Consider the following 21928-nt stretch of genomic DNA (forward strand, 5'->3'; position numbering starts at 1 on the left):
TAACTTTTTGGATGTCGCCTTGCGCCTCAGATTTCTGAATTCTCTCCCTATTCAGAAAATAGCCTGCAGTTTTATTCTTGCTACAAAAATGCATGACTCTGCACTTTGCTACACTATATTCCATCTGCCACTTCTCCGCCTACTCTCTCAACCTGTCCAAGTGTTGTCCCTTACAAGAAATGTAATTCACCTAAACACCAGTGGTGCCAACCAAACTGAAAATTAATGTGTAGGAAGGAACTGCAGATGCTGGTTTGCACCAAAGGTAGACACAAAACGCTGGAGTAACTCAGCGGGTCAGGCAGCATCTCTGGATAAAAGGAATAGGTGACTTTTCAGGTCAACATCCTTCTTCTCAGAGAGCTTTCAGTCTGAAGAAGGGTCTTGAAGCATCCCTTTTATCCAGAGATGCTGCCTGACCCGCTGAGTTACTCCAGTATTTACTGTCTAAGCTGAGTTTTTAATACGAACAGGAGACTGGAATATCAAATAAATGTGATCCTTGGGTTTTGCACTTCCACAGTTGTACGAATCAGATTTGAGATGAGAAAGAATGTGAAGATTGTATTAATGCAATATTTTATTCACATGGTGACTGCAGAGTGAACTACCCAACAGATCGAAGGCACAACACAGGCATGTAGGGCCAGAGGCACACAGACAGACTGAGTTATCCATCGTTGAGCTGTACTGCAATCTTTTGGAGCCCTCGTTTCCATGTAAATTAAATGTGAAATAGTCTGAACCCTTGCAAATAAATTCTGAGATTGTAATTGGCAAGAGGTATGGCTTGAGGGCTTCTGCGAAGACTTGATTTGTGGATGCCTTAACATTTGAAAACTAACAATTTAAAAAAAAAAATATTAATAAATACTCATCCTTGGAGCGCAAGTTCGTTCAGTTAAATTTTTAGCTTGAGGGAAATGACAATGTTCTGTCCTCCTCCTTTGATAATATATCTAGGTGTTCAATTCCCGTCCAGGTCACTTTATGATGAATATCCCCTCCATTCATCTCACAAGTAACAGGACAACTTGGTTAACGTTCTGTCAAGCATTTCACTTCAGCTGATGCCCAAACATAGCTCGTTCCAGTGATCTCCTGCCATGATATGGTGATATCACCTGCTGAGCAGATAGCTATGATAAAACATCCCGTGTGTTATTGGAATGAATATTCATGAAGCCATTACTTCTAAGTCCATCTGGATCATAGTGTGCACATTAATAAAATGGCTGGTGAAGCTTGTTTAAGCAGATAGCTCGAGGTCCATGATGCATACACGGGTGATGTTTCACCTTATTCGGTCTAATAGCCTTAAATAGCTTTCTTCCTTGGAAACCATTTACTGCGATGTTTTATTGATTCGTTAAGTGTTTATGAACATTCTACTGCTACAACACCCATGGAATGGATAAACTGCTGCAAACATACTTTCATTGTAAGAGTGTGTGTGTGTGTGTGTGTGTGTGTGTGTGTGTGTGTGTGTGTGTGTGTGTGTGTGTGTGTGATTAACTGAGTGCAGGGATGTGATTCACGTGTACGTTGACTTCAATCGATTCCAAATGCACCCAAATATGAACTGCATATCTGTTCATAAATTATTCCAAACTTGTCTCAATATTAAATTAATTCAGTTTAATAAAATATAAAATACAGTTTTGTTTTGTCAACATTCACATAAAATATAAGAGATAAACAACAGCCTTAAGTTACAAAGGTACACAAAAATGCTGGAGAAACTCAGCGGCTGCAGCAGCTTCTATGGAGCGAAGGAAATAGACTTGATTTTTAGTTAATGAATTAATTAATGTGATACATTGGATATTTGTCAAATATGACCATTGAAACACCACAAATATTTTTCCTTGGTAAAATGTACTTCGGAATTGTTGTCATATATTTGAGAATGTTTTTATTAAAAGTTTCAGTTTTCAAAGATTCAATAATAACCTGAAGAGCAACTTTTTCTCCCAGCGGATGGTGGGTATATGGAACGAGGTACTTGAGGAAGTAGTTGAGGCAGGTACTGCAGCAATGGAATTCATTGCCACAAAAGGCTGTGCGGGCCAAGTCTGGATATTTTTAAGGTGGATATTGACAGATTCTTGATCAGTACAGGTATCAGGGGTTATGGCGAGAAGGCAGGAGAATGGCGTTGAGAGGGAATGATAGATCAGTCATGTAAGAAAGAACTGCAGATGCTGGTTTAAATATCACAAGGTAGACACAAAATGCTGGAGTAATTCGGCGGGTGAGGCAGCATTTCTGGAGGGAAGGAATGGGCGACGTTTCGGGTCGAGACCCTTCTTCAGATAGATCAGCCATGAATGAACGGGATTGAACCATGATTAGACTTGATGGGACAAATCACTTAATTCTGCTCCTCGAAAATAAACTTATGAACAGCATTTAAAAGACACTTGGACAGGTACATCGATAGGAAAGGTTTAGAGGGATGCGGGCCTAATGCAGGAACTAGCGTAGCTGGAGTTTCTTGGCCTGCATGGGTGAATGAAGCCAAAGGGCCTGTATGACTCTTCTGTACGAAACATTGTCTGCACAGATGCTGCCTGACCTGCTGAGTTCCTCCAACAGTGTTTTTACTGTTATGTTATAGCTCTTCTGTTATTTTCATTCTAACAGTCCTATGAAAAAGACCGTGGTGTGCTGTCTGGTAAATTCCTTTGCCTCAGATGATACAGGGATTGTAGATAAGATTGACATTCACCAGTTATGTTTTAATAATCCACCACGTACACTCCCCTTAAGCTCAAACATGTTGGCTGATTTGACTGTTGGTTTCCATTGGCTGTCCAAGGCAAGTCAGCACAGCCGGCTGGATTACTGGACTATGTTCAGTCTATTTTTATCCCTTACTAAATGTGACAGGGTGAAAAAGAGCTGCCGTTCTCATTTAACAGCAACGCATTCTACTGGCAATGAACTCTGGGTGCAATCAACTGACTGCAGCTCGATGGGAAGCCTTTTCCTTTATTAGGTAAAAGCCACTCACCGTTGAGTTTTCCTTGAAGCAGATTCTGACAGGATTTATTGCGAAGGGAGATGTTGGTCGACAGCAGGGAAGCCAAGGACTCCAGCAGTCGCGATTACCCCCGCAGTATTTCTGTTGAATTGTTTATGCAGCGTGGGGTGAGGAAAATGTGAACAAACCCAGGAGTTTGTCTTGTTGGAACATTAACTAAGGATCCCATAAGATTTATTGTTGGCCGCATTCTCCAAAGTAGAGAGAGAGTGCGTTTGTTTGGAGCACTGCGAACAGCAGGGAATAACCACACAATGGGGGGGAAATCTGAATAGGTTTTATTTTAAAGTTTCGGATGTTCGACTAATTCGGTTAACGCATGTAAACTCAAGTCCTCATGAGAACTCAGTGGAATTTGAACTGCTGCAGCATGTCTGTGAACAGTGATGGGATAAATGCGATCTTCAGGAATGTGACAGCTGCAGAACTGGTGGCCAATTATAAAAAGGTAAATCTAAAGTAATGCGATGAGTTTGCATTTGGCTCTTGTACCAGTTGAGCCCAGTTATGGAACTTTGATCTGTTCTGTGGGAATCGCTATGTTCTGACTAGATTTTTCACTTGATGAAATGGACACTTCAATTTAATAACTTTAAATTATTTTCATGTATAGTTTTAGTTTATTATTGTACAGTGAAGTGAAAAGTGTGTTATCCAGTCAGCAAAAAGACTATGCGTGATTACAATCAAGTATTGTGATAGCTTTAGTCATAGATTCGTAAAGTGATACAGTGTGGAAACAGGCCCTTCGGCCCAACTTGCCCAAACTGGCCAACATGTCCCAGCTACACTTGTCCCACCTGCCCGCGTTTGGTCTATATGCCTCCAAACCTGTCCTATCCATGTAATAGGATGGGATTACATCTATCCCGTAACTGGATAGATGTAACTGTTCATCTGTCTGTTTCTTAAATGTTGGGTCAGTCGAATCCTGCTTTGCAAAAGGCATGGAATGTGATCTATTGACATTTTCTATCTTTCCATTTCACCCCACCACCACCTCCACCACCACCTTCCACAGCTGATCAACTTTTCAGCTACTATGAGGTTTAATAAGTTGTATTTACGACCGCATCCCTTCATGTTTGGCAATGTATGAGGTGACACAGTCATATAGATTGGTTGAACGTGAACATGTTAAAATCATTACCATAGGTATAATTCCCTCGTGGTGATAGTTACAAGCGTGCCATTACAATATCATGCAAGAAATACAAACGGGCATTCTGCAGAAAATGAATATATTGTCTCCTCCAAATGTCCAGTATTGTATGCATTTGTTAATCATGAAAGCATAGTTGTTAATCCAACAAAACTGAACCATACGGAATGAGATTTTGCATCAGGACAATGCATACATTGACATTTAGCGTGGGTTGTTGAGAATATAAGTTGATGGCAGATCCTAGCTGTTTGAAGAAGGGTCTCGACCTGTAACTCCATCCATTCCTTCTCTCCAGAGATGCTGCCTGCCCCGCTGAGAGTCCAGCGTTTTGTGTCCATCTTCGGTTTAAACCAGCATCTGCAGTTCCTTCCTATACATACTCCTATCTGTTAATGCCAGGGATGTGGGCCATACTGCTTGCCCTGTGAACAAGAGGATTTAATTATGTGAAATGTTAATGGATGTGCACATAGAGTTAAATGAATGTTTCCCAAAGAAAACCAGTACATACATAGCTGAATGTTACGGCAGTCTGACAGTTTCCATCAGAAGTCACAAAATTGCCAAATGTATTAAATATGAATTTCAGGTAGTAGTAATCAGTGGGTATTGGCTATAGAAAGGTACAGATGCTGGTTCACAATTTAAAAAAAAAAAAGGCACAAGGTATTGGAGTAACTCAGTTGGTCAGGCAACATCTCTGCAAAGCACGAAGAGGCTGACTGAAGAAGACCATGTTCCATGTTCCATGTAGATCCGTGTTCTCCAGCCATGCTGAGTTACTCCTGCACGTTGTCTTTATCTGGAGAGAATTACTGTTTTATCAGAACAAATATTTTTTTTCAGTAATTTAGTCTATATGGGAAGCAAAAATGTTTAGTGTGCTGAATATTGAATGTGAGGCTGTGGGAGAGCTTGGAAGGGGGATGGGGAAAGGAGGGAGAAAGCAAGGACCCCAACGGCAGACACTTGCTTTGCCACACAAAATGCTGGAGTAACTCAGCCAGTGAGGCAGCATCTCTGGAGGAATAGGTGACGTTTCGGGTCAAGGCCCATCTTCAGACGCTGCCTGATCCATTGAGTTACTCCAGCTTATTGTGCCCATCTTCAGTTTAGACCAGCATCTGCAGTTCCTTCATACACATACTAACTAACCTGTGCAGGGTTGGAATAACTGTGCTGGCTTCCCTCTGTGCTGTTTAGTTTAGAGATGCAGCACGGAAACAGGCCATTCGGCCCACCCCGAGTCCGCACCGACCAGTAAATTAACACTATCCTACACACACGAGGGCCAATTTACACATACACCAAGCCGATTAACCCACATACCTGTACGTCTTTGGAGTGTGGGAGGAAACCGAAGATCTCGGGGAAAACACACGCGATCATGGGGAGAACGTACAAACTCCGTACAGACAGCACCCGTAGTCGGGATTGCACCCGGGCCTCTGGCGCTGTAAGGCAGCAACTCTGCTGCTGCACCACCATGGCAACCCTTGGTGGTTATGATGAAAATAGTGAATCTGAAGTTTTTAAATTCCTCAACACTGTTCTTGACCATTTATTCCTGCTTATACCTTACTGGGGCCTCCATTACATCAGTGCAATAAAAGAAATTTGGTTTTTGCTTTTAGATGAGAGCATTTGAGGAGAAATTGATTTTGGATCATAGTTGGAAGATATATGAGCAATGGAAATTTTGAAATATTCAACCAAAAAGGAGCATAGAGTTGACTGTTGACCTGCAACTAATCTTGCCCAATTTCATTCCATTTCTGCCCTGCCCTTTATGTTGTTGAAGACATTTGTTGGGAATTCTCATGGTATTCTACCTACTCCAGCATCAATTTCAGAGGTGACTCTAGTTCCATTAAGTTACAGCTGCAAGACCAGGGGAATCCCAAATAATATTTTGAGAATTGGCATTTTTAAACTGCATTTTCTGGTGGCCTTTGACACAATATGCTGGCGTAACTCAGCAGGTCAGGTAGGTATTCTTTTTCTCCAGAGATACTGCCCGACCCACTGAGTTACTCCAGCATTTCTGTGTCTTATCTATGGTGTAAACCAACATCTGCAGTTCCTTCCTACACATTTTCTGGTGGGCTTGTTTAATTGAGTTGGATATTGAGTCCAATTGGAATACAGACTGTAACAAAGAAACATCCTATCCTTAAATGGTGTAGGGAGGAACTGCAGCTGCTGGTTTAAACCAAAGAGCTGGAGTAACTTTGGATAGGCAGCATCTCTGGAGAGAAGGTATGGGCTATAGATGTTTCACCTACTCCAGCATAGCACACTTGATGCTAGTAGGAAGAGTATTTGCATGATTTCAGCAATTGAATTAGAAAAGATACACATAATCTGTTGGGGAGGGGCGAGTTGAAGGATAACATTGGTCAGAGGTCCCTGGGCCTCCTCTATAATACTGCCATGGGAGATCTTTGTCCATGTGAGAGAATGCTGATTGCCAATGTAATAACGCAGTTGGCACCTCTCGCACTGTACCCTCAATCAGTCCTAGAAACATAGAAAATAGGCGCAGGAGTAGGCTATTCGGCCCTTCGAGCTAGCACCGCCATGCAATATGATCATGGCTGATCATCCAAAATCAGTACCCCGTTCCTCCTTTTCCCCCATATCCCTTGATTCAATTAGCCCTAAGAGCTATATCTAACTCTCTCTTGAATACATCCAGTGAATTGGCCTCCACTGCCTTGTGTTGCAGAGAATTCCACAGATTCACAACTCTCTGGGTGAAAAGGTTTTTCCCTCATCTCAAGTCCTGCACTCAAGTCAGGTTAGACTTTGTACTGGAGTCTCTCGGGAGAGCAATTTGAACAGAGAGCACTGCCACTAAGCCACAGCTGAGACAAGAAAATCAGTAAACAATTTTATTTTTACCTTTTATCTATCAAGGGACTCTATTACTTATTCCAAGCTCAGACTCGTTGGTGCCTTTAATCTCTGCGCAATTTGCATGCTAGATTTTAAGCGTCAACACTTCAATGCACCAATTTTCCATGACTAAGATCTGCTCACACCAGGTTATCTTTTGTATTGGGTATTTCTGTATTTGTAAAACCTAACTTATCCTGTAGACCATCGACACAAGGAACCGCAGATGCTGGTTTACTAAAATAGACATCGTGCTGGAGTAACCCCTTGGATCAGGCAGCAGGACATGGATAGGCAGTGCTTTGAGTTGGAACTCATTGTCCGACTGATGGAAGTAGTGGGGTAAAAAGCTGGAAGAGAGCTGCGGACTGGACAAAGCCTGATACAGTTGAGGATGTGGTGGGGCGGGGGGAGTAACTTGTCAGATGCTTCAGTTTAGTTGATGCAGTGAAAAGCCTTTGTTGCTTGCTAATCAGTCAAGCGGAAAGACAACACATGATTGCACTCGAGCCATTCACAGTGTGAGCCATGATCAGGGAATAACGTTTAGTGCAAGATAGTGCCAGCAACATCCGATCAAAGATAGCCGAGCGTCGCCAATGAGGTCGATAGTAGTTCAGGACAGCCCAGTTCAGGACAGGACAAGTTGGGTAAAGTCGGAGATGAAAAGACAAAAAAACACAAGACAAGGAGAGGTGTGGAATATGAAGCCAGAGAAAGGAGTGTCAGTGAAGGGACGGAGGAAGGGGGAAGTGGCAAATGGGTGTCTATCCAGGGGACGAGAGGGAGGTTATGTACAACGATATCAATGTTGAATTCACCAAATTTAGATAACTAACCCTCTAACACACCCCTCTCCCATTTCTTCCTTTCCCTGAGCCCCCACCTGGATGTGAACTAAATTCTCCCTTTCACCTTCACACGTGGCCTGAGACCAATATTGGTTCAACCAGCTTCCCATTTCACATGAAAGAAGGAACTGCAGGTGCTGGTTTAAACCGGAGATAGACATGAAAAGATCCGACACGTTGCCTGTTCCTTTGCTCCAGAGATGCTGCCTGACCCGCTGCGTTACCCCAGCTTTTTGTGTCTGTCCCATTTCACGCCTCTTTCATCCATAATCTCCTTATCTCACTCTTTGTCTTTTCATCTCTGGCCTTTGTCCAACCATCTGCCAATCAAAACCCCTTGCACCTGTATCCACCTGTCACTCCCCACCTCTCTTCTAGATTTCTCCCCCCTATAGACAATAGACAATAGGTGCAGTAGTAGGCCATTAGGCCCTTCAAGCATGATCATGGCTGATCATCCACAATCAGTACCCCGTTCCTGCCTCTCACCATATCCCTTGACTCCACTATCTTTAAGAATTAGATAAATTCTCTCTTGAAAGCATCCAGAGAACCAGCCTCCACCGTCCTCTACAGCAAGTCTGAGGAAGGGTCCCAACCCAAAACGTTGCCCTTCCACATTTTTCAGAAATGCTGCCAGCACTTTGTGTCTTATCCTGTAGGCTCTCTTGCAGCTATTCTCTGAAGATAATTCAGAGATGTTATTCTCAAGGTGATGTAGGACCACCTTGCAGTCACTTAAAATGGTCTGCTAATTATTCTTGCAAGTGCCATTGCCCATTCTCCCTTTCTCCCATCCTCCCCCCCACTCTCCCTTCCTCTTCCCACTCCCATCCTCCCCCCCACTTCTCCATCCTCCCCCCCACTCTCCCTTCCCCCCCCCACACTCTCCTCCCCCCCCCCCACTCTCCCTTCCTCTTCCCACTCCCATCCTCCCCCCCCACTCTCCCATCCTCCCCCCACTTTCCTCCATGCCCCCCCCCACACTCTCCCTCCCTCTCCCTCCACTCTCCTCTCACCCCCCCACACTCTCCCTCCACCCCACACTCTCCCTCCCCCCCCCAACTCCCCTCCCCCCCCCCACTCTCCCCCATCCCCCCCCACTCTCCTTCCTCTTTCCCCACTCTCCACCTCCGCCCCCCCACCTCCTCCCGCCCCCCCCCCCCACTCTCCCGCCCCCCCACACTCTCCTTCCCCTTCCTCCCCCCCCCACTCTCCCCCCCCCCACTCTCCCTTCCCCCTCCACTCTCCCTTCCTCCAACCCACACTCTCACTTCCTCACCCCCACCCTTCCTCCCCCACACTCTCCCTTCCTCCCCCCACTGCCCACCCCCCTGCTTGCTGTCCATCTTTTCATTCTGAAATCATACTGCTGACAATTATCCTGACACAACTGCCCTTTTGTTTGTAACCTTCCATCCTGCTTGTCTGATTTAGGAACGTTTGATGTTCGACTATTAGCAAAACGAAAGGTGCTTTGATGAAGAAAAGATTGAGTTTAGTAGGTCCACAATCTTCTAATAAATATTTCCCCTACATTCACTCTTGCAAACGTGCGTTGTGGGCAGAGCTAGACCTGAGTCTACTCGGTATTTATATAATGATTTGTTTCTTTGGTGTCATTGTCACGAAGCAGAGATACAGAGGAGAGAGAAAAAAAACTCAATTTGCAAGATTTTTAAGATTTCCTTTCCAGCTTGGTCTGTTTGAACTGCCATTATATTCTTCTCAATATCATAATATCTTAGGAAGAGAATTGCAGTCAAAGGTCCTTTCTGATGCTTGGGGGGGAATAAAGGAAAATAGCTTGTACACATGCAGCCAGCGTCAAAGTATAAATGATCTATCTGGTGGCAACCGATAATGTGAAGCCTGTTCATCTGTGTAATTCGCTAGTATTCAGTGTGCAATTCACCAATTGAATAGGATCTTTTCTGTACAATGCCTCATCCATTTCTTCATCGGTTTGAAATGGCGTTGTCGTGATAGCATGGCTCAGGCACACTCTGACCGACCGACCGACCGCACTGTGCGGCAGCTGTTTATTTGGTGAAAGCAAAGTGCTTAATCAGTCCAACTTGTGTGTGGCCTTTCAGCAGGCTTGCAATCACCATGGAGCAAGCGGCAAGAATCTAGCCCCTTGAGTAGTCGCCACTGATGACACTAACAAGTAGGTGTTCTTATATTTAAAAGTAGTTTTTGTCTGGTTTAGGTTTAGTTTTGTTTATTATTGTCACCTATACCGAGGTGCACTTTCGACTATAGACTTAGGATGGTAAAAAAAAAACTTCCCTAATGTGTGTAGGATAGTGTTAGTGTGCAGACTCGGTGGGCAGAAGGGCCTTTTCCCGCATTGTATCTCTAAATTAAACTAAACCTTAGAGATACAGGGTGGAAACAGGCCCTTCGGCCCAAGGAGTCCATGCCGACCAGCGATCACCCCGTACACTAACACTATCACACACACTAGAGACAATTTAAAACTCTTTACCGGTCAATTAACCTGCAAGTTGGATTTTTGGAGTGTGGGAGGAAACCGGAACGCCCAGGGGAAACCACGTGGCCACAGGGAGAACATACAAGCTCCATATAGACACAGCACCCGTGGTCAGAATCGAACCTGGGTCTCTGGTGCTGTAAGGCAGCAACTCTACCGCTGCGCCACTGAACCGTACAGGGAAAAGCTTCTTTGTTGTGTGCTAGCCAGTTGGTGGAAAGACTGTACATGATCACAATCGAGCTGTCCACAGTGTACAGATACCGGATACAGTATTAGATGCACCATATAGAGATATTGATACAATATTAAATGCACCATAGAACAGACTGCAGCCATTTCTTCTAATGTAAATTCAACAATGAAAAATCATCTAAATTCTTTTGTCAGAGTGCATCTGAGAAAAAACAACATTCTGCAAAAAAAAAACCAGAGGTGAATTGATGGTTTGTTGAAGGTGCTTTGTAATGAAAAGCTTGAGTTTAGCCAAAGCTTGTTTTATGAGTTTCAAAGGGAAAGATGGTGTCGAGTTAACAGAGGAAATTCTGGAGCTAAACTAAATATGTGCTTGAGTGCAAAGCCTATCTTCGCTCCATAGATGCTGCTGCACCCGCTGAGTTTCCCCAGCATTTTTGTCTACCTTCGATTTTCCAGCATCTGCAGTTCCTTCTTAAACGCAGAATCCTTAATGTTGTGGGCCAAAGAATCCTGCACAGGAGGTGGCCCGTGAATGGATTTGAACACACTTTTTAGCGTTTTATAAATGAGATGGGTGTAGACTGGGAGCAGGCAGTGTACGTACATTGGGCACAGTTGATGCCTGTGCCTGATGCAGACAGCAAAGTTGCACTGAGCTTTATGCCCCTGTCCCACTTAGGAAACCTAACAGAAACCTCTGGTGACTTTGCACCCCACCCAAGGTTTCCGTGCGGTTCCCGGAGGTTTTTATCAGTCTCCCTACCTGCTTCCACTACCTGCAACCTCCGGCAACCACCTGCAACCTCCGGGAACCGCATGGAAACCTTGGGTGGGGCGCAAAGTCTCCAGAGGTTTCCGTTCAGGTTTCCTAAGTGGGACAGGGGCATAAGCCACTGGCGTTCTCAGAAGACCTTGCATCAAATCTCAGCCAAGCTAGGCATCTCTTTTGTAACAAAGGAGATAATCGCTACTCTTAGATGAGGTGCATTGCGTTCAGTCTTTTTGTTTTGCTAATTGCTTCTTCAAAATTTCAAATTTATTATTGCATCAATAGTAACCTACTCATGGATGCAACCCTATTTTAATTATTCATAGTGCACTTAAAGTGCGCTGCCCTGCCATGGCATCAGCTACACTTTGCAGTCAGCAACATTTAGGTTGACATTTCTATCTTCTCCTGACTCCCTGGGCTATCTCTGCACTTTCCAATAGCATGTCTGACATTTAAGATCCAGATATACTGACTTCCCACAAGTTTAATCTTGGCAAATTTATACTGATCATCTCTCATCAATGAGTGTGTTTTAGCCTCGTTTACACCAACCTCCCTGGCCGAACCCTTTAACTAGGTTTACGGGGGCTGATACTCAGTAGACTCTTTGTCAATGCTGAAACCAACGACATTAACCCTTTCCATGATCTACAGAGGGACCAAATGTGGTCCATTCTACAACAGTGGTGCAGTAGTACAGTTGCTGCCTTACAGCGCCAGAAACCCGTGTTTGATCCTGACTGTGGGTACTGCATGTACAGAGTTTGTACATTCTCCCCGTCACTCTGATGTTTTAATCGATGTCCAGGTTTGTAGGTTAATTGGCTTCGGTAAAAACACACAAAATACATTTTAACATAAACATCCACCACAGTGACTCTTCCACATTCCTCACTGTGATGGAAGGTGAAAAAAAAGTTCAATCCCTTCCCTTCTTTGTTCTCCCGCGGTCGGGGGCCTTGAGCCTTCCGTTGACGGGACGATCTTACTCCCTTAACCGGCAGTCGAGACTCCGCGTCGGGGCAATCAAGCTCCTGCATCGGGGGGGGGGGGGGGAGGGGAATCTCACCTCCCCCGCGACGGTGATCGGACCCCAGTTTGGGGCTGGTCAAACCCGACATCTACGGTCTCTATCCCCCACTCTCCCTCATTTTCTTGTACCTTCACTATTAATTCTCCCTTGTCTATGCCCATCAACTCCTCTTGCCTTTATGATTCCTTTTGCCATTAACCCACATTAAAGGAAACATTTCAGTAGCAAATTAACTTGCCGCACAAGAACAAAATGTGGAAGGAAATTAGAGCATCTGAAGGAAACTGACACTCTTGCGAAGAGAAGGTGTGTACGCTGCGCAAACAGCACCTGGGATCAGTGTGGAGTCCTGGTTCTACAAGGCAGCAGAACCTTCATCCTTCTCCATGGCAAAGGCTATTGCAGTGGGGGTTTGAGGGGGTTCAATAGGCTAAGTCTACTTTTGTGGAGGACTGGTTAGCATTTCTTAAGCTGATAACTGAATGCCAGTGGAGGCCATTTCACTGGATATGTTCAAGAGAGAGTTAGATATTGCTCGTAGGGCTAACAGAATCAAGGGATTATGGTGAGAAAGCAGGAACGTGGTATGATCCGCCATGATTATATTGAATGGCAGTGCTGGCTCGAAGGGCCGAATGGCCTATTCCTGCACCTATTTTCTATGTTTTCTAACTGAAGACAAGAGGTTTGAGTACATTTTTAGGCAGAGGACATTTAGGATGTTCAATGCTCCAGGAGACTAGTGGAACCAATACTTCAATAACTATTTGGAAACAGAAGAATGATAGAAGGACAGGAACAAAGGTATCTTTCCAAGATCTGTAAAGGGTATAGAGGAACCAAATGGTCGGCTCATGCTTAAAATTTTTTTTTTTTATTGCTTGTTTCTAACTTTTGCAGATATGGCCATCATTTATTGTCCAACATAATTAGTCCATAAATAGAGAGATTCACTGACATGTTCATGTTATTGGAGCAGAATTAGGCCATTCGGCCCATCGGGTCTACTCCGCCATTCAATCATGGCTGATCTATCTTTCCCTCTCAACCCCATTCTCCTGCTTTCTCCCCATACACCCTAACACCAGTTCTAATCACGAATCGATCAATGCCCAGTGTAAAAATATCCATTGACTTGGCCTCCACAGCCTTCTGTGGCAATGGATCCCACGGCATATTTAACAGTGCCATTAATGGATAAAGGAGGGCAGATTTCTTTCCCTGAAGGCCGTTTGCAAAACGAGTGAGTTTGACAATCCAGAAAGCTTTGGCCGAGTGAAAAACTGCGCACAAGCGCTTTCAATGAGAAGAAGCCAATTGCTCCAATTGCCCATTCTTAGTGGTAGCTCCATAATGCTTGGTGACCTTCACATTTTGGATACGTGTATTCTCTAATTCCAAAAAAATAAACAAAATTCCAGAATGCTCATTGAATTTCACATCTTCTCTTGAAATTCTCCACGGCCTTCCAGAACTCTTCTTCCCACGCCTCCGCCAGCAACACTGGAGTGATTATGTTTTGTGGTGTGCATAATCTTTTCAATTCCTGCAGCTGTTGATATGCTTGGCAGCCTGATGTTTTATGCTATTCAATTTTTAAAAAATGAAATTATTTGTGGGCTTAAATTCTTTTGCTGGAATCTGTTTTGAATACTTGCTGATGTTGTTTCTTAGTGGGGGGGAGATGCATCTAAATGATTTGAGGTTTAGTTTGGAGATGCAGCACAGAAACAGGCCCTTCGGCCTGCTGAATCCGCACCAACCAGCGGTCCCCGCAAATTGACGCTTTCCTACACACACTCGGGACAATGTACACTGAGCCAATTATCCTACAAACCTGTACATCTTTGGGGTGTGGGAGGAAACCGAAGATCTCGGAGAAAACCCACGCAGAGAACGTACAAACTCCGTACAGACAGTACCCATAGTCAAGTTCGAATTGGATCTTTGACGAAGGTTTATCAACTGCGGTGGATTTTGGAACATTTCTATGTATTTGGTGAACTCTTGAGGATTAGGACTTCTGAATATATTTTTCAACATTTTTTAAAATCCTCTTTTTAGATTCATTGGAATGGAATCTCTTTTTAGATTAATTTTTAGACTCGTTTGTTGGAGGGATGATTACTTGCTTCTCATGCCGAAGCTTATTTCAAAGTCTAACATCAATTTGGTTGAATTTTATGTTGAATTGTAAGATTCACTTAAGTTTCTGAAAATGTCCTCCCTATTAATATGTTATTACATTATAATTAATATTGCATATCTCAATGTAGGCGGCATTTTCGAGCAGGAATAACGGGCAGTGCAAATTATAAATGCCCAGATGGAAGTCTTTTTCAATTTGGTCTCTTTCTCGCTGTTTGCTCATGTGAGGCTTTGTAGTATATTAAATTGGGATTTTGTTGAAGCTGTGGACTTTGGTACTGATTTATAGCGAACCAACACGTGCATGATTCAGATTTTGTTCAATGCACGCATATCCTCAAAAGAATACTTTACACCCTCCATCTGGCTATGAACTGATGTAAGAGGCAATTAAGGCAGGTGACCTTTCAATGATTGATGTGCCTGTGGTTTTAAATGTACGTACTGAAACTGGAGCAAAAATCCTGAATTTTTTATTTGTTTAAATGTCCACACTACATAAGTTTTATAATTTGGAATATGTCTATATCTCCCGAGCACCTCATTAACAAGCCTATATTTTTATCAAAGCCAACTGCTGGAGGAACTCAGTGGGTCAGGCATCGTGACTCACTGACTTCCTCCAGCAGATCTTTTACTCAAGATTCCAGTATCTGCAGTCTCTTGTGTCTCAATACGTTCAGCATTTGCTTTAACGCCCCTGCTATCTGTTACAATTGGAATTGCAGTATCTGGTGAAATTCTATCTCCTGAAAATTAGGTATCTCCTTATTAGCACAGTTGATGCAGGATTGTTGGTTTGAAAATTGCTGTGAAACATTTTCTAAATGCAATGTTGCATTTGCCGGCAACTTTAAGACCCACTTCCAGCTGTCAGGAATTCCATGTTAAAGGATGTGGAATGATTGCCAGGCAACTAATTGGTCAGCTGTAGCTCCTGATTAAATCATAGGTCAGTAAATAAGATGCACATTGACATTTGCAAACACAGTAATTAAAATTTGATAGTTGTGTCTGTCACTGACTGGCATGCTTCTCGTATGTTTAATATCCTTTCATTTTCATTTGATTAAAAAATAATGTGATGGTATATTGGGGTAACAATCAGTTAGACAAAAAAGGCATCAGGGATATAGAATCGTGTTACTGGATTCTCACTCACTTTGTGGCCCTTGCCAGTTTCAGCAGCCATGAAAATGGACAAATGGTTAGCGTATTGTTTTTATTTGTAGTTCATTACTGTAATGCTTGCTTTTATTTGAAGTCGATGGCCGTATGACAGTGGTATGTGTCTTTTAACAACACTGGTGAATGCAAATATTACAGCTGAGTTAGTGAAGTAAATCTGCAAGGAATTTAACCTATCAGTGAATCATCATTACAATAACATTCTCTAAGAATTAATCAAATTACTGAAACCAATCCATGTTTGGGTAATAGACACAGGGACGAGACATGCGGACCACTGACTGCCACAAACATTGTCGCCAATGGATAATGGACTATAATTTGTATTTATTTATGTAATGGAATTTTTTGCAGTGATCATAACCCAATTTAACAAAAAAACAGATACCAGCAGCCACAAAGGTAGTTACGTTGCCTGACATTCATTTCTGTTTGGTTTACAGGCCCAAAAAAATGAGAGGGAATCGATCAGACAGAAGTTGGCACTTGGAAGTTTCTTTGATGATGGCCCAGGAATTTACACCAGCTGTAGCAAGAGTGGTAAACCTAGCTTGTCTTCACGGTGAGTACTGGAAACAAAGTGTTGCATTTGTAAAATTCTTGCATGTTAATTTTAAATAATCGATGCCCCATTTAAAGTTCATGGTAAAAAAAATTTGGAGGACATTTTTTCCAGAGATGCAACGCAGAAGCAGGTACTTCGGCCCATCGATGATTCCGTGCCGACTAGCGATCCCCGCACATTAACACTATCCTACCCACTAACAATTTGCAATTTTTACCAAAGCAAATTTGTCTACAAGCCTGTACGTCTTTGGAGTGTGGGAGGAAACCCAGAGTACCCGGTGAAAACCCACGCAGGTCACGGGGAGAACAGACAGACCCCAGCATTTGTGGTCAGGATTGAACCCGGGTCTCTGGCATCATAAGGCAGCAAATCTACCGCTGCACCACCATGCCGCCATTTAATCTATATCTCTCTCACCACCAAACAGAGAACCACAATGATGTCTGATGTCAGGTTTTGCAACATAGTTAAATATCCAATAATCCACCGCCCTTTTATTCGGAAATCCTAATGGTTCAGTAACTGGCTCATCTGATTCTATTGAAATCTTCCAACGTCCATGCCCATACAACGTTGAATATAGAACAGGGTAGTACAAGAACAAGCTCTTGGGCCCTCATTGCCTGTACCAGACATAATGCCAAGACAAACGTATTTGCCCGCACCTAATTTATAGCCTTAGATTCCCTGCATATCCATCTGCCTATCCAAAAGCCTCTTAAACCCATTATTCCACCACTACTCCTGGCTGTGCATTCCAGGCACCCACCACCCGCTGCATTTATAAAATAAATAAATAATTAACTTTGCCCTGCTCAACTCGTTGTTCTGACCATCCACCCTATCTGTGTCTCTTGTAATTTTATATGCTTCTTATTATAACTTTCGTAATTATCACTGGAGCTCAGTTTCCCACTCTCCGGTTAAATTCACCAGGCTTTCTTTTCCCTACATTCCCTTTAATTGCAACAGGATTTGTTCCACACATTTTACTATTGTCCCAAAAATTGTTAGCAGCTGCTTTTTAAAAAAAATATAGCACGCCTTTTAGAGTCATACAGTGTGGAAACAGGCCCTTCGGCCCAATTTTCCCACACCAACCAACATGCCCCATCTACATTAGTCCCACCTGCCTGCATTTGGCCCATATCTCTCTAAACCAATCCTATCCGTGTGCCTGTCTAAATGTTTCTTAAATGTTGCAATAGTAACTGCCTCAAATACCTCCTCCAGCAGCTCGTTCCACCTTTTGTGTAAAAAAAGTTACCCCTCGGGTTCCTATTAAATATTTCCCCCCCCCTCACCTTAAACGTATGCCCTCTGGTTCTCGATTACAATACTCTGGGCAAGAAACGCAGTGCGTTTATCCAATCTATTCCTCCCATCATTTTGTCAAGACAAAGCACATGTGTTGGAAATCTGATAAACAGGACTAACAGCTAAAAATATTCTCCAGGTCAGTCGGCATCAATGGCTAGAGAACGTTGTATTTTGGGTCAATCACTTTCTGATGAAATATTGCCTCCAGAGGTACTTGGTTATGGTCTTTGTCCTGCTGAGAGGTATAATGCCATAATTTGCTGATTCATAAGAAAATGCAAGGAAGATGAGGGGTGCCTCAGAAGGCAGTGGAGGCCGATTCTCTGGATGCTTTCAAGAAAGAGTTAGATAGAGCTCTTAAAGATATTGGAGTCAAGGGATATGGGGAGAAGGCAGGAACGGGGTACTGATTGTGGATAATCATAGTGAATGGCAGTGCTGGCTCGAAGGGCTGAATGGCCTACTCTTGCACCTATTGTCTATTGTCTATTATAAGAGGAAAAGAACGGTAGATGCACAAAGTCTCTTGCCCAGATTAGGTGAATCGATGAGCAGAGGACATAGGTTTAAGGTGAAGGGGAAAACATTTAACAGTAATCTGAGAGGTAACCTTTTCACACAAAGGGTGGTGGATATATGGAACAAGCTGCCAGAGGAGGTTGTTGAAGCAAGGCCTATCCCAACATTTAAGAAGCAATTAGACAGGCACATGGGTAGGACAGGATTGGAAGGATATGGACCAAATGCTGGCAGGTGGGACTAGTACAGTTGGCCAGTGTAGGCAAGTTGGGCCAAAGGACTGTTTCCACACTGTATCACTCCACGACTATAACAATTGGTAGGTTGCAACAAGTTTAATAGGGTGAGGCGTATAAGGAAGTAGTAATTGCATGATTTTGAGCCTGTGTTTCCACAGTCTTAATAGTGTAGGAGGGAGAACATATTAAGAGAAGTAAGAGCAAAAAAAACTGCAGATAATGGAATATGAAGCAAAAAGCACATTGCTGGAGGAACTCAACAGGTCAGGCAGCATCTGTGGGGAGAAATGAACTGTCAATAACTTGTCGAGACCCTTTCTCTGGATTGAAGAAGTAGCAAGTGTTGAGAGGTGAGAGGGTGGCAAGAGCTGGCACACAGTAGGTGGATGCATGTGAGATGGGATAGATAAGTGGGGGAGAGGGAGGTGGAGATGACAACAGAGGATGTGACGTGATTAATGGAGGCAACCCAGCTGCTGCAGATGATGGAATCTAATGGAAATGAAGGTGGAGTATGGAATCAAATAACAGAGGTAGGGTGGGCAGAGGAGAAGTGGATCATTGCAGGATGCGTTAGCAAACAATAGAATGGTAGAAAGCTGTGCAATGAGATTTGCAACACTGATGAATTGATGGAAAGAAGAATGTATTGGTCATATAATTGTGTTCAAATAATAACCAAAGTAACATTAGCAAATTTGCAGATGACACAAAGCTGGGTGGCAGTGTGAACTGTGAGGAGGATGCTATGAGAATGCAGGGTGACTTGGACAGGTTGGGGGAGTGGGCAGATGCATGGCAGATGAAGTTTAAGGCGGATAAATGTGAGGTTATCACTTTGCTAGCAAAAACAGGAAGGCAGATTACTATCTAAATGCTGTAGATGGGAAAAGGGGAAGTACAACGGGATCTGGGGGGTCCTTGTACATCAGTCTATGAAAGTAAGCAGCAGGCAGTGAAGAAAGCGAATGGCATGTTGGCCTTTATAACAAGAGGAATCTTGTTATAAAGGCCAAAGAGGTCACAGTTTAAGGATAAAGGGGAAATCTTTTAGGACCGAGATGAGGAAAACATTTTCACACAGAGAGTGGTGAATCTCTGGAATTCTCTGCCACAGAAGGTAGTTGAGGCCAGTTCATTGGCTATATTTAAGAGGGAGTTAGATGTGGCCCTTGTGGCTAAAGGGACCAGGGGGTATGGAGAGAAGGCAGGTACAGGATACTGAGTTGGATGATCAGCCATGATCATATTGAATGGCGGTGCAGGCTCGAAGGGCCGAATGGCCTAACCCTGCACCTATTTTCTATGTTTCTATGAATCGAATATAGGAGCAAAGAGGTCCTTCTGCCGTTGTACAGAACCCTAGTGAGACCACACCTGGAGTATTGTGTGCAGTTTTGGTCCCCTAATTTGAGGAAGGACATTCTTGCTATTGAGGGAGTGCAGCGTAGGTTTACAAGAGGTTAATTCCCGGGATGGCGGGACTGTCATATGCTGAGAGAATGGAGCAGCTGGGCTTGTACACTCTGGAGTTTAGAAGGATGAGAGGGTATCTCATTGAAACATATAAAATTGTTAAGGGCTTGGACACGCTAGAAGCAGGAAACTGCCTTCCCGATATTGAGGTAGTCTAGAACCAGGGGCCACAGTTTAAGAATAAGGAGTAAGCTATTTAGAACGGAGACGAGGAAGAACTTTTTCTCACAGAGAGTGGTGAGTCTGTGGAATTCTCTGCCTCAGTGGGCGATGGAGGCAGGTTCTCTGGATGCTTTCAAGAGAGAGCTAGATAGGGCTCTTAAAAATAGCGGAGTCAGGGGTTTTGGGGAGAAGGCAGGAACGGGGTACTGATTGGGGATGATCAGCCATGATCACATTGAATGGTGGTGCTAGCTCGATGGGCCAAATGGCCTACTCCTGCACCTATTGTCTATTGTCTGTTGATGTCCAGAAATAAGTTTCTGACATTGTCATTGTAGCAATACTAAAATTAAGAGACGAGGATTTCACAGAATTAAGAAACAAGGGTTTCACCCTAGAGGAACCTCAGTTTCAGTTTATATTCATATATATAAGAATGGAACATACGTAAGAGAAGACTTTTGTTACAGATTTGGGAAAAGTATTTCATTGCAGCATGTTTTTCTTTGAAGAAACAGTAACACAACAATCCAGGCACAAAGTAGATCATTAATTCATATAAATTACAAATGGGCATGTCCATAATGTCACAATTTTTAAAAACTTATTGATGTGATATAGTGTTAAGACATTAATATTATAAAATAATATTGGCTTCAGAAAGTAATTATGCCAATGAGAAATTATAGCAAACATTAGGGGAGAAAAAGGAAGATTTAATAGATTCAGATTTTTGTGTAATCGTCAAAATTCGGGTGTAATTAATTAAATTGGGGTCTGTACATTAAAGCAATGCTGACCTAGCTTCTCAAAGTCCTTAAAATATAGTGAATACAGCCACCCCGAAAGGTCTATTGAGCAAAGGACATGACATTGATAAGATGCACAGATCACTTTTTAAATTTCATTATTAATGACTGTTGATATGTGCCACCGGCTAATTGGAACAGTGGAGTTGTGGGTGGAAGGTAACTATGGTCCTAATGGTTCAAGGTCACAGAGTGATACAATGTGGAAACAGGCCCTTCAACCCAATTTGCCCACACCGGCCGGCCAACACGTTCCAGCCACACTAGTCCCACCTGCCAGCATTTGGTCCATATCCCTCCAAACCTGTCCTATCCATGTGCCTGCTTCTTAAATGTTGGAGGAGTCCCTGCCTTAACTACCTCCTCTGGCAGCTTATTCCATACATCCACCAACCTTTATGTGAAAAAGTTACTGCTCAGAGTCCTTTTAAATCTTTTCCCCTTTACCTTAAACCTTGATTCACCTACTCTGGGCAAGAGACTCTGAGCATCTACTCGATCTATTCCTCTCATGATTTTATACACCTCTATAAGACCACCTCTCATCCTCTTGCGCTCCAAGGAATAGAGTCTCAGCCTACTCAACCTCCGCCTATAGCTCCATCCCTCTAGTCCTGGCAACATCCTCGTAAAAGGTGTACGAATGTGGATTTTAGGCCTCTGCCCAAACACATCCTTACCACCATCCCTCGCTACACATGTTCTTTAGGATCATGGAAACCTGTAGGTATTGGGAGAATGTGATCTGATGTGAGAGGAAATGGATTATTTGGACAAAATGCAGAAAGCTTGTTCGTATGTTTAGAATATTGCACTGATGTTGAAACTTGGAAGTACTGGGTGGGCTCAGTTGCGAATGGATATTGTTGGGGTGGGGATTCAGTGCAAGAGTTTGGATTGTGGTAAATTGCGAATGTGTAAAACTGATCAAGTCCGTGTTGCCTCCCATAATATGTGGTGGAGGCAGGTTCTCTCGCAACATTTCAGTAGTATCCGGACAAGCTACTGTGGGAAAGGCCATGGGCTTAATGCGTTTGAT

The 21928-nt window shown here is 43.3% G+C and overlaps 1 protein-coding gene across 10 annotated transcripts in view; it reads left to right on the plus strand.

The window, feature by feature from the left end:
• Positions 1-21928, plus strand: part of LOC116979586 (schwannomin-interacting protein 1) — a 589644-nt gene that overhangs the window by 518555 nt on the left and 49161 nt on the right. For 9 of the 10 annotated variants that reach the window (XM_033031159.1, XM_033031158.1, XM_033031162.1 and 6 more), the window contains one exon: positions 16240-16358. In XM_033031159.1, coding sequence (XP_032887050.1) covers positions 16240-16358 — 119 coding nt within the window. Of the gene's footprint in view, positions 1-2967; positions 3495-16239; positions 16359-21928 lie in introns of those variants that run through there. The other variant, XM_033031166.1, reaches the window with a different exon arrangement.

This window comes from Amblyraja radiata, chromosome 13 (genome assembly GCF_010909765.2).
Source record: "Amblyraja radiata isolate CabotCenter1 chromosome 13, sAmbRad1.1.pri, whole genome shotgun sequence".
In the NCBI taxonomy this organism is placed as follows: domain Eukaryota; kingdom Metazoa; phylum Chordata; class Chondrichthyes; order Rajiformes; family Rajidae; genus Amblyraja; species Amblyraja radiata.